General features: G+C 40.4%; 1 protein-coding gene across 1 annotated transcript in view; it reads left to right on the top strand.

Moving 5' to 3' along the window:
- Abcb5 (ATP binding cassette subfamily B member 5) overlaps nt 1-12,476 on the top strand; it is a 125,727-nt gene that overhangs the window by 29,679 nt on the left and 83,572 nt on the right. Inside the window, exons 13-14 of the mRNA XM_036205663.1 lie at nt 2,567-2,770; nt 9,531-9,701. Of these exons, the coding sequence (XP_036061556.1) occupies nt 2,567-2,770; nt 9,531-9,701 (375 nt within the window). The remainder of the gene's footprint in view (nt 1-2,566; nt 2,771-9,530; nt 9,702-12,476) is intronic.

Here is a 12,476-nt window from a genome sequence, read left to right as displayed (position 1 = left end):
TTCCTTCACTGCCAAGGTTGGCTGTCCTGAATCTCGATCTATAGGCTAGCTGGCCTTGAATTTAGAGATCTACTTGCCTCTGCCTCCAGAATGCTGGGATTAAAAGCCTGCACCATTACACCCAACCCTAAATTTAGCTGAGTGGGATCTTGCTCTGAGGTCACCACTCCCTTTTATTCCATCTAACATTAGGATTTTCTTTAATCTGTTTATCTCCTTGAACACAGGAATTAGGTCTATTCCACTTCCTGGTTGGTGCCCCTTGCCTCTCGAACTGTACATTTGTTTTTTTCCTTGCTCAGTTTGCTCTTTTTATTATAGGTCTTCATGAGAGTGAGCATTAATACCACACAGCATAGTCACTGCTAGGTTGTTTTGAAATGTCCTCTGCTAAAGCGGTTAATTCATAATTCAATTTAGCCTCAGGCAGATTGTTTTGGACAAGGGCAGAAAACAGCCACATTCTTTACCAAACTGTCACAAGAACAGTCTCTAGGCCACATACTAAAATTCTCCTCTGAAACCTCTGAGCCCAGTCCCCACAGTTCAAATCATTCTCAGGCCACTGTCTTCCATGCTCCTACTATTAATGGCCCATTAAATTCTGCTTAAAGCATTCAGCTGATTCTCTAACCCAAAGGCCCAAACTCCATATTCCTCCAAACAAAAACATGGTCAGGGCTATCACAGCAATACCCTAGCTCTGGTAACAACTTCTGTCTTAGTTGGGGGTTTCTATTTCTGTGAAGAGACAACATGACTAGGAAAACATTTAATTGGGGCTGGCTTTCAGTTTCAGAGGTTTAGTCCATTATTGTCATGGTGGGAAGCATGGCAGCATGTAGGCCGACATGGTGCTGCAGAGACAGCTGAGAGTTCTACACCTGGATCTGCAGGCAGCAGGAAGAGAATGAGCCACACTAGGCTTGGCTTGAACTTCTAAGACCTTAAAGCCCACCCCCAGTTACATAGTTGCTTCAACAATGCCGTACCTATTCAAACAAGGCCACATCTCCCAATAATGCCAGTCCCCATGAGTCGATGGGGCCATTTTCATTCAAACTACCACATTAGTCTTCTGAAGAATTTCAAAATTTAGCTGGGCATGGTGATGCATACCTAAAATGTCAGCACTCAGGAGGTTGAGGCAAAGACCTCATGAGTTTAGAGTCAGCCTGGGCTACATAGTGAAACTATGTTTAGAAAGAAAGAAAGAAAGAAAGAAAGAAAGAAAGAAAGAAAGAAAGAAAGAAAGAAAGAAAGAAAGAAAGAAAGAGGGGAGAGAGAGAAGGAAGGAAGGAAGGAAGGGAAAGAAAGAAGGAAGGAAGGAAAGGAAGGAAGGAAGAAAAAGAAAGAAAGAAAGAAAGAAAGAAAGAAAGAAAGAAAGAAAGAAAGGAAGGAAGGAAGGAAGGAAGGAAGGAAGGAAGGAAGAAAAATAAAAAAGCAGGGGCTGAAGTGGTGCTTGAGGGGTGAGTGCATGCCTGGAACACAAGGCCTTGGGTTTGAGCCCCAGTACCACAAACAACAATATCAAAAAAAAGAAAAATAGAATTTCAAAATGTGTTAGAAGAATATCTGTAGAAAGCACACTCCTTCTTTTAGAATGTATTTGTTGTTATTCCACGAGAGTGCCTGACGGGACAGAAGCTGCAGATCATGTGTGGGTCAGAAGATAACTGTCAAGCTGTGTCTCTTCTCCCACCTTCATATAGGTTCCAAGGGTCGAATTCCAATGGGCAGGCGTGGACAGCAAGTGCCTTTACATAAGGGCCATCTCTCTGGCCCGTTCTTTCTCATTTTCCAAAACCTATAATGTTGAAATTAGCTCTCACCTGAGGCTGATATTCTTGAGAATATGATTCTTAGTGCTTCTACTTAACATTAACTATTGTCTTAAAAAGAAAAAATCTTGTAGAAGCTGGTCTCTTTTAAATTGCATGTCCCAGTCCATGTTTAAAATATTATAAACATTGAGTCAATGCTAATATTGACTAAATAAATTACTGGATAAGTGTAAAGTGGTGTCTGTTCTCATATAAATGCCAGGACTCTGTGGAGTGGAGTCTCTGATGGCTACATCCAGTCCTGTCCCTGGAATATGCTACAGTAACAGTGCTACCTATTAAGACAGTTTATTTACTATTAATTGAAACAATGAGTAGAAGGAACTTTTTTCTTTTGTGATTGAATAGGCATTGAGAAATAAAGAAGGCTAGAACTTTACAGGCGCCATCAGTCTTAAAACAACAAAGTTGATGGTGTCTGTCTCCACAATAACATTTGTAGTACCTACAGTGTTGTGTGCAGGTATCTTGTTGACAACCTTATTAATACTTAATTTGTGATTTCATGGATTATAAGTTGATTGTTTCTTGAAGATTTGTTGATTCCAATCCACCAGGGGAAAAAAAATCTATTGGTGTTAGTCATACTATAAATATTTTACCAAAATATAGCCAGTCTTTGCCGAGATACTGCTTCTCAGTTTAGTCTTCAGATTAATAAGATAGTCAAAAGCCAAGACCTCAGACAGCATCATACCCTGCTTTGTTCTTTGGTTTGGCAGATCACAATCGATGAGAATGACATCCGAGCCCAAAACGTGAGGCATTACCGAGAGCACATCGGAGTGGTCAGCCAAGAGCCTGTTTTGTTTGGGACCACCATCGGCAATAATATTAAGTTGGGGCGCGAAGGAGTTAGTGAAGAGGAGATGGAGCAGGCAGCTAGGGAAGCGGACGCCTATGACTTCATAGTGGCGTTTCCTAAGGTGAGCATGGTGCTGCCCGGGTTCCGCACAGCCCAGGGGGGCTAACTCACACTGCACAGTGTGAGTAATGTGGGAAGTATTTCAGATGCCACATCTGTGGAGAAGGAAATATGCTAAAGTCCAAAACAGAAAGACACTGGCGAAAGGCCAATTACAAAAGTTCCTTGTTGTGTTTAATTTTTATTGTATTTCACTGTATATTGAAGAGAGAAAATGATGCCTGTGTTAAAGCAGGACAAAGAAATTTGAGAAAATCCTGAGCACAAGGTGAGAAATGCTTTCTGCAAAAATGTTGGTTTGTAGCGCCACCTTGTGGCTAGTAGTGGGATCGGAGCGCTCATGTCAGGACTGGTGAGCGAGGATAATGGGACAGACAGGGCTACTCCTATATATAGCAAAAGAAATGAATAGTAAGAAATGGGAAACTGTAAAAAGATGGGATAATTTTGAAATTGGCAACAAGACATGTACCAATGAGCACTGTGTGATAGTTACTAAACCATTTATCTGCATTTCCTGAAGTTTAAGTTCATTAGAACCACCTAAAAATTGTGGGGTGCACCCAGTAAGATATATTTAAAAAGAAAAAAGCTGACACTTGAAACTAAATTACCTCTAAACTCCATCATTCCAAAAAGTCACAGTAACAAAAGCATTCGTTTTTGAAGGACATACTTAACAAACTACACTGTGTGCATTGTAACAAAGTAACTTTTAAAATAATGTTTGTTATGTGCCCCAGCCTGCGGGGTCTTCAATGGGGACCTAAATGGAGGGCCAGGAAATGAGAGGAACAAGAGACACAAAGAATGAGAGCAAGACAGGACGTCTGATCAAGCTCCAAAATTTTATTTTTCTCTCAAGGAATATATAGGTAGGCAAAGTGGGTTGCAAGCAGGAAGGGACTTAATTATGGGTTGTTCGGCCAGCAGGGAGTTATCTATCTACTTTTTCTAACTGCCTAGTTGCTTAACTGCAGCTCATTCACCTGATATCTGAGAAGAGGTTCTGGTATCTGTGAGAAGAGGTTCTGGTGCTATGGAGACTTAAGCAAGGCCTAGATCTAAGAAAAGAGGAGAGAAGCCCAAATATGGCAGCATGTGTGTCAAGGGTCGCTTAGGCTTATGGCTCCCATCAATTATGCCATGATTTAACATAGTGATTAGCATGGCATGTAAGCCAGCAATATCACTAAAGGCTTGAAGGTTCTTTTCCTGTAGTTGAGAAATGGTACATTTCCTTCTGTTGGCCTTTTACTCCTTACAGTGAATTTCCTCACAACACACGTGCTCTCTTGCCTCCCACTTAGAATTTGGGAGCATTTCCATGTTCTCTTTAACCCAACTCTGCAAGTTAGTGAAAGAACATTTGTAGACAAAGGTGCCCCTTGCAGTAAACCTAGAAGTAAACCGCAATGCTATAATCCAAGAAGAAAAGAAGAAACTACAAGTTACCATGATGGACTCTGAAGTTCTCAGGCATGTTGACAAGAGAGAGAGAGAGAGAGAGAGAGAGAGAGAGAGAGAGAGAGAGAGAGAGAGAGAATGCCAGGCACACCTTTAATCCCAGCACTTGGGAGGCAGAGGTAGGTGAATCTCTGTGAGTTCGAGGCCAGCCTGATCTACAAAGTAAGTTCCAGGACAGCCAGAGATGTTATACAGAGAAACCTTGTCTCAAAATAATAAGAGAGACAGACAGACAGACAGAGAGACAGAGAGAGACAGAGAGACAGAGAGAGAGACAGAAACAGAGACAGAGACACAGAGAGAGAGAGACAGAGAGAGAGAATGAGAAATATGGGAAGGAGCTCAAAATAGGGAGGTGGAGAAGGAGAAGGGGAGACTAAGAGGGGAAGAAATAAAGGAATGGTCAGTGAAAGGCCATTCTTGACCACTGATCCTACAGTCACTTGAAAGTTGTCCACAAGGGGATACTATAAACCCCATTGTGCCTGTGGATTTAACAGCTTGGAAGAGGGCCAACACCTTCAAAGTCACAAACTGCCAAAAAGTTCAAGAAAAAGCAATAACTAATGAGCTCAAACTTCCTTTAAAAATCAACTGAATCTTTAAAAGGTAGCAAAAGTTATTTTAAAAATTGTTAAGCATTCACAATATCATCAAAATAAAATTTCTTAAAAATACATTTAGGGGATGGAGAGATGCACTGGTTAAGAGCACTGGCTGTTCTTCCAGAGGACCTGAGTTCAATTACCAGCACCCACATGGTGGCTGACAACTCTCCATAGTGAATATGATGCCTTCTTCTGGCATAAAGTTGTATATGCAGATAGAACACTCATAGTCATAAAACAAATAAATCACTTTTAAAATACATTTACTAAAAGATTGGCCAAAATAACGAAAGAAGTTCTAAATAAATTATACCTTATTTACTAATTTAAAGAGTCAATGTTTTTAAGGTTATATATTCTTCTCAAGTTGACCTATAAATCTGATTCTTCACCAATCAGAGAATTCCATGAGTCTTTTATATATGTGTAGAAAATGATTTATGGACTCTAAAATATTTTTGTATTTATAAAATCAAAATGAGAATAGACAAAGCAGACTTAAAAACATATCAACAAAGCTAGCTAGCATACACTCAAACATCTAGTTCAAGATAGCAACCAATACAGCAGTAGAGGAATGGAAATGGATGTGTAGAGCATCAGGGCAAAGACTCCAGAAATGGGCCACATAAGCAGCAAAAGTTTTCCTGGTTCAGCTCAGCTCTGTGACTGGCCGCTTGGACCCAAGTAAATACACAGAGACTTATATTACTTATAAACTGTATGGCCGTGGCAGGCTTCTTGATATCTCGTTTTTATATCTTAAATTAACCCATTTCTGTTCATCTATATGTTGCCATGTGTTCTGTGGCTTTACCTGTTGCCTTTACATGTTGCTCCCTGGACAGCAGGCTGGTGTCTCCTGACTCAGGCTTCCACTTTCCAGAATTCTCTTCTCTGCTTGTCTCACCTATCCTATACTTCCTGCTTGGCTACTAGCCAATCAGCATTTTATTTATAAATCAATCAGAGCAACACATTCACAGCATCCCCAGCACACATATCAATTTTTATCAAGTGTAATAAAATTAAGGAGGTGAAAAAAAATTTTGCGAATGGTCCTGGAACAAGACATCCAATGAACTGTGGTTTATGCATTACACCACACACAAAAATTATTTTCTCTTAGAGCAAAATATTAGCTTGGATTTCAAAAATAAAAACTCAGAAAAACGCTTAGTAGGCTGAGGCAGGAGGATCATCATTTGGAGGCCAGCCCACACTGCCTAACAAGTACAAGACCGATCTGAGGTATACAGTAAGACAGTCTCAAAAGAATAATTAGTTCAGTAATACCTTAGGAGAAAGAAGAAAATCATAACGTTGAGATAAGCAAAGAGTTCTTAGGAAGCTATGTACTAATTTTTAAAGTGGTAAAATGGGGGGAATAGAGATAGTTCAACAGTGAGTGATGCTGCTTTTCCAGAAGACCCACATTTGGCTCCCAGCACATATATTAGACAGCTCACAACCACCTGTAATTCTAGTACCAGGGGACCAGACACCCTCTTCTGGCTCTCTAGGCACCTACACACACACACACACACACACACACACACACACACACACACACACACATGCTGTGGATATCATTCTGTATAAATAAAGTGCTGATTGGCTAGTAGCCAGGCAGGAAGGATAGGGTAGGTGGGACAAGAAAGAGGAGAAGGCTGGGAAGTAGAAGGCTGGGGAAAGACGCCGCCAGCCACCGCCATGGAAAGCAACATGTAAAGACACTGGTAAGCCACAAGCCATGTGGCAAAGTATAGACTAACAGAAATGGGTTAATTTAAGATAGAAGAAGTAGATAACAAGAAGCCTGCCACGGCCATACAGTTTCTAAACAATGTAAGTTTCTGTGTGCTTTCTTGGTTGGGTCTGAGGGACTGTGGGACTGGCAGGTAAGAGAGATTTGTCCTGACTGGGCCAGGCAGGAAAACTCTAACTACACACACACAGTGAACACACAGATTTTAAGAGTAAATCTTAAAAAAAAAAAAAAAAAAAAGTAAACTGGCCAAGTGTGAGTGATCAAGATGCAGTAGCAGGAGAGGGTCAAGACTGAGAAGGCTGAGCTGGATGATAACACAATGTCTCAAAAGAGGAGTGAGGATATGATCAAGATATAGTGTAGATATATATGAATTTTTCTTTAAAATACTGTAAAAAGAACTGAAACTAAAGGCTGAGGATGTAACTCAGTGTGGAGTATTTGCCTACCATACACAAGACCCTGGACTCATCCCCACAAGAGGAAGAAAGAAACAAAAAAAGAAGGATGTAAAAATTAAATTGAAACCCTCTTTTTAAAACCACCGTTTAGAAAATGAAAAGGCTAGACACATGGTACAAGAACATGTTCTGAATGCCTCTACCTGACCAGGTGCAGGGCACAGGGGGCTTGAAGTTGGGAACCAAACCCAGAGGGAGTCCAGGAGAAGTTGAGTTGGATAGAGTGAGGTCTCAGAGGGTAGACATAATCTAAATACATTGTATATATGTATGAAATTACCAAAGAGAAAAAATGTAAAACAAACAAACAAACAAAAAACAAAAACAAAACTCACAACACCACCTTACTAGTTTTCCTAGCATGCAAGAAGCCCTGGGTTCAATTCCCAAAACCATATAAATCCAGACATTATGGCCTATGCTTGTAATCCTACTAGCACTTGAAATGTGGAGATAGGAAGAGAGACACAAAAACAGTACAAGGTCATCCTGGGCTCCACAGCAAATGTGAGGTCACCCTGGGCTCCATAGCAAATGTGAGGTCACCCTGGGCTCCATAGCAAATGTGAGGTCACCCTGGGATCCATAGCAAATGTGAGGTCACCCTGGGCTCCACAGCAAATGTGAGGTCATCCTGGGATCCATAGCAAATGTGAGGTCACCCTGGGCTCCACAGCAAATGTGAGGTCACCCTGGGATCCATAGCAAATGTGAGGACATCCTGGGCTCCATAGCAAATGTGAGGTCACCCTGGGATCCATAGCAAATGTGAGGTCACCCTGGGATCCATAGCAAATGTGAGGTCACCCTGGGCTCCATAGCAAATGTGAGGTCACCCTGGGATCCATAGCAAATGTGAGGTCACCCTGGGATCCATAGCAAATGTGAGGTCACCCTGGGATCCATAGCAAATGTGAGGTCATCCTGGGCTCCATAGCAAATGTGAGGTCACCCTGGGCTTCATAGCAAATGTGAAGTCATCCTGGGCTACACTAGATACTGTCAAAAATCAAGTGTAAATATTTTGAAGCAAGGTCAGGTTTGGACTGAAAGGGATCTTGAGATGTTTTGTGGGCTATAGTGCTCTGTGCCATAACTGGGTGACGGGGACATACTGTAGTAACTTGTTTGTCAAAACAACAGGGCTGCATCTATAAACACTGTGCATACATTCATCTGCCATAAGACTGTTTTTAGAAACCTTTCATCTTTTTAAGATTTTTTTATGTATATGAGTGTTTGCCTGCATATTTGTTCAAATTACATGTGTGCTGTGCCCATGGAGGGCAGGAGAGGGCATCAGATCCTTGAGAACTGGAGTTACAGATGATCGTAAGTACCATGTGGATTCTGGGAACCAAACGTGTGTCCTCTACAAAAGCAGCCAGTACTCTTAACCACTGAGCCATATTCCAGCCCCAAGACTGACATTTTTTTTTAGACAAAAAAATGTTTCTAGAAATTAAATGTTTAGGAAAAATATTTAAACGTCTATCCTTGTTGAAATGTGCCATAACCCAACAGAATATGACTAATATGGGTCACAGACGCTAGAAGTCATCCCACTATGATAAAATAATATTCAATTTGCTAAAAATGCATTTATCAAGAAACGAATAAATAGAAAGGACCTTAAATTTTTCCCAAGACTGAGAAATTCTTTTAGGAAAAAAATATAGCTGTTAAAAAAGAAGTTGTGTGGTAAATTTTGATACAGTTTGGTTTGTTGTTGTTGTTTTGTTTTGTTTTTTGTTTTTGGGGGTTTTTTGAGATAGGGTCTCTCTACAGAGCCCTTCCTGTCCTGGAACTCACTATGTAGACCAGACTGGCCCTGAACTCACAGAGACTCACCTGCCTCAGCCTCCTGGAGAGTGGAATTAAAGCCGTACTCCACCATACCTGGCCTTTGGTTGATTTTTAAGGCAGGTTCTCCTGTAGCCTAGGTTGGCTTTGAATTTGATATGCATTTGAGAATGGCCTTGAACTCCTGATCACCTTGCCTGACTCCCCAGCTTACATATGGGCATCACCACGCCCTGATAAGTGGCATTCATTTTTTTTATTACTACTTTTCAGAGCCTCCAAGAGGAAAATTATAGATAACCTATCAAATTGCCCACAAACACTTACATTACAGTGAACACTTCATTGGTTTTTAAAAAGTATTCTGAGGTCATCTAAAAGAGATTTGAAAATTCCCTCCAATTAAGAATTTTTCTAAGAATCCTTGTTTCTGTTTATCTGGTTCGGTCCTAATTTACCTTTCTGTATTGTCTTTGCCAGGACCTTTTCCCAGAGGTGTTTGTTTTATCAATGATCAAATCAAAGATTCTGAATGGCCAGACTCAAGTAGTCATTAAGCTGCCATCAGAACACAAATGTGCTTGTCATTCCTCTTCTGATCATTTAATCACCCCTCTATATTTGTGATTTTTCCTCTCTGTGTCTCATTAGAAATTTAATACACTAGTGGGGGAAAAAGGAGCTCAAATGAGCGGAGGCCAGAAACAGAGAATCGCCATTGCTCGAGCGCTAGTTCGAAACCCCAAAATTCTGATCTTAGATGAGGCTACATCTGCCCTGGACTCAGAGAGTGAGTTAATTGTTCAATCTGCACTGGAGAAGGTAAGTGCACAGAATTTTTTCTGAGTCCCACACTCCTAGTTCATTGTTGTTTTTAAGTACAAGAAAGTACAGATTTGGGGTTCTTTGGATACCAGCTAGTAGTTCCCAGAGTTCCTCTGGTATGGATCCAGGGTATGACTTGAAAAAGTAAATGATATGGTTGACATTAAATACACACACGCGCACGCGCACACACACACACACACACACACACACACACACACACACACACACTATGCAAGCCATTAATCCCATACACCATTCCATTCCACAGGTCTCACCTTCCCATAGCAGCAACACCGCCCATCACAGAAACACAGAAACAGCAGTGGGAGTCTTTTGCTCCTTCCATTCACATTGATGGGACTCTTCCCTTCTCTAATTCTTTTTCTTCCTTAATGCTTCCCAAGGGTATTCATATTAACACAATTTTACTTAAAGTAGCAAAGCACTGACTTCTAATTGTCTTCCTCAAATAGTACTGGGAACTGTGAGAGACTTTAGAATGACTTTGATATCTTTCAGTGACCTAGCCTCACTTTGAATGGCACATTTCATTCCTCATTACTAACCCAGATTATTACATGACTGTTTTCCTAGCTGGATTGGCTGATATAAAAATGTGCATGTTCTTATGCACACATGTATATACAGATACAATCATATGTGTGTATACATATATATGTATGTTTGTTTATGGACTACCTATATATGTGTATACATCCTTAGCAAATGTGTGAATATGGGATCAATGAGATGGCTCAGCTAGTAAAGGCCGACTGCCAAACCTGATGATCTGAGTTTGATCTGAGTTTGGGGAAGTTGCCCTCTGACCTCCAAATGCACACCATGGTGTGAGCACACACACATGTCTGAATATATATGCACATATATGACATTCACAGGTATTTTAGCATATTTTAGAATTAAAACTAATTAAAAAAAAAAAAGATCTGCTTAAGGCAAAAGGCTGGCTTTGAATACAGGTCTCCTGCCCAGTTTTATTTTCCTATGTAATTGTAAAAATTGAATCCCAAGAAGCACATCCTGTGGTCATCTGAGACATAAGTGTTAACTGTGACTGCTCTTTAACACTCCAGATCCTAGAGCACTAACTCAACTGTTCTTAAGTTATAACTGCATGACCCCCATCTTCCTACTGTCCTAAGAAAGTTCTAGTATCCCTTTTTCTCACTTAAAAATGTCCTAGTGATATCAAGAGATATTGGCTTCAGTGGGCAGCCTCTGGGATTTCCAGGTTCCTGTGTCCTGGGACAAGGGGTTGGACAGGGACAGGAGGATAGTAGTAGAAACAGAGGTAGTTTATCAAGAAAAAAATACATTTCCCGGGGAGGAAACTGGCCAGAGCTGAGAGAAAAGTTAGTACAAGGGCCTCTTGCCCAGGAGGCCTAGCATGGGCTTTCTTGCTTATTTGCATATCCCAGCCTTTTACGGTGCTGTCTTTTATATTTTAGCCTTGGTGATGGTAGAGGTTTCCAGTCTTCATCTCTGCCCACTTGTTTCTCTCACATAAACAACAGTCATGTTGAAGCCTTTTCATGCTTGCACTTTGCCTTACTGCCCTGGATAGTAATACACTAAATGTATCACAATAGTCATTTCTTCAAGAAATAATAAGATGCTTTAAGACGAAAGACCTTTATTCACACCAAGTAACTATTTTCAGTTCTTCACAATAGCTTCTGCTCATACATGTGCATGTAGAGATTACCATGGAAACACAACCTTTCAGACAGAGAACATACTCCCCTAATTATTTCAACACTTTAAGCAAAAGTACAATATGTTCACATTATATGAAATTGTGAAAATTAAGAAAATTACAACTCATAGGCTCAATAGTTAAATGAATGCACTATTAATATTTTGATATACCCTATTTAGTCTTTTTTTTTCTACAGATAGATTTTAAACATAGTCATAACAAGATGCATCAGGTTTCCCTTACATTTTCCATGTAGCATTATATCATAATTCCATTAGTTTGGATTCTGAATCACTAATGTTTTGAGGAGTTTCCTTTTCTTATAGACTGGAACTGTAAGACTTTGAAAGAAACCCTCATTCACCTCAGTAAGCATATCCATTGCAATAGAGAGACCTTTATAGAGAGAGGAGGCAATTACATCAGAGCCTACCACCACCCTCCCAGTGCTGGCAAAGACTGGGTACAAGTTTCTTGTTGTTCAGAGTTCCGGTTTCCTTTTCTGAAATGAATAATACTAGAATTAGGAATAAGAAAATTAAATATCTGTGATATAGTAGTAGCATGAGCAGTGATGCTTACCATCACCTGCAGTGTGCCTGCCAAGTACCTGCCACTGGGCTGGGCTTCAGTGGAAAATGCATAGCTCAGGGTTGGCAAGTGCAACCATATGGAAGAGAGCAAAGCTGAAAGGCTCAAACTACTAGATCACAAAACTATTTCAGTTTTATGCCAGTTAGCACAGAGTATCATTGGTGTAGTGACAGGTGCCCTGGATGACAGAATAATGCACAATACAAAAACAGAGCTGGGATAACCTCACCTTACTTACAGCCGGCTCACTAGGACACTCATTTAATTAAAGGCTAACAATGATGGCATGCACAAAAATCAATTCCAGGTGAATTAAAGGTTTAAACATGAAAGGCACAATAGTAAAAACTGGAGGATAAAACAGAAAAACTTCTGTATATGACAGAGGGTAATATTTCTGAAATAGGACTCAAAAGACAGAATTAGAAAAGAGATGAGTCACTAAATTGGACATC

This window comes from Onychomys torridus, chromosome 14 (genome assembly GCF_903995425.1).
Source record: "Onychomys torridus chromosome 14, mOncTor1.1, whole genome shotgun sequence".
Lineage (NCBI taxonomy): Eukaryota > Metazoa > Chordata > Mammalia > Rodentia > Cricetidae > Onychomys > Onychomys torridus.
Note: the sequence above shows the minus strand (reverse complement) of the source record. Positions and strands in the feature narration are given on the sequence as shown.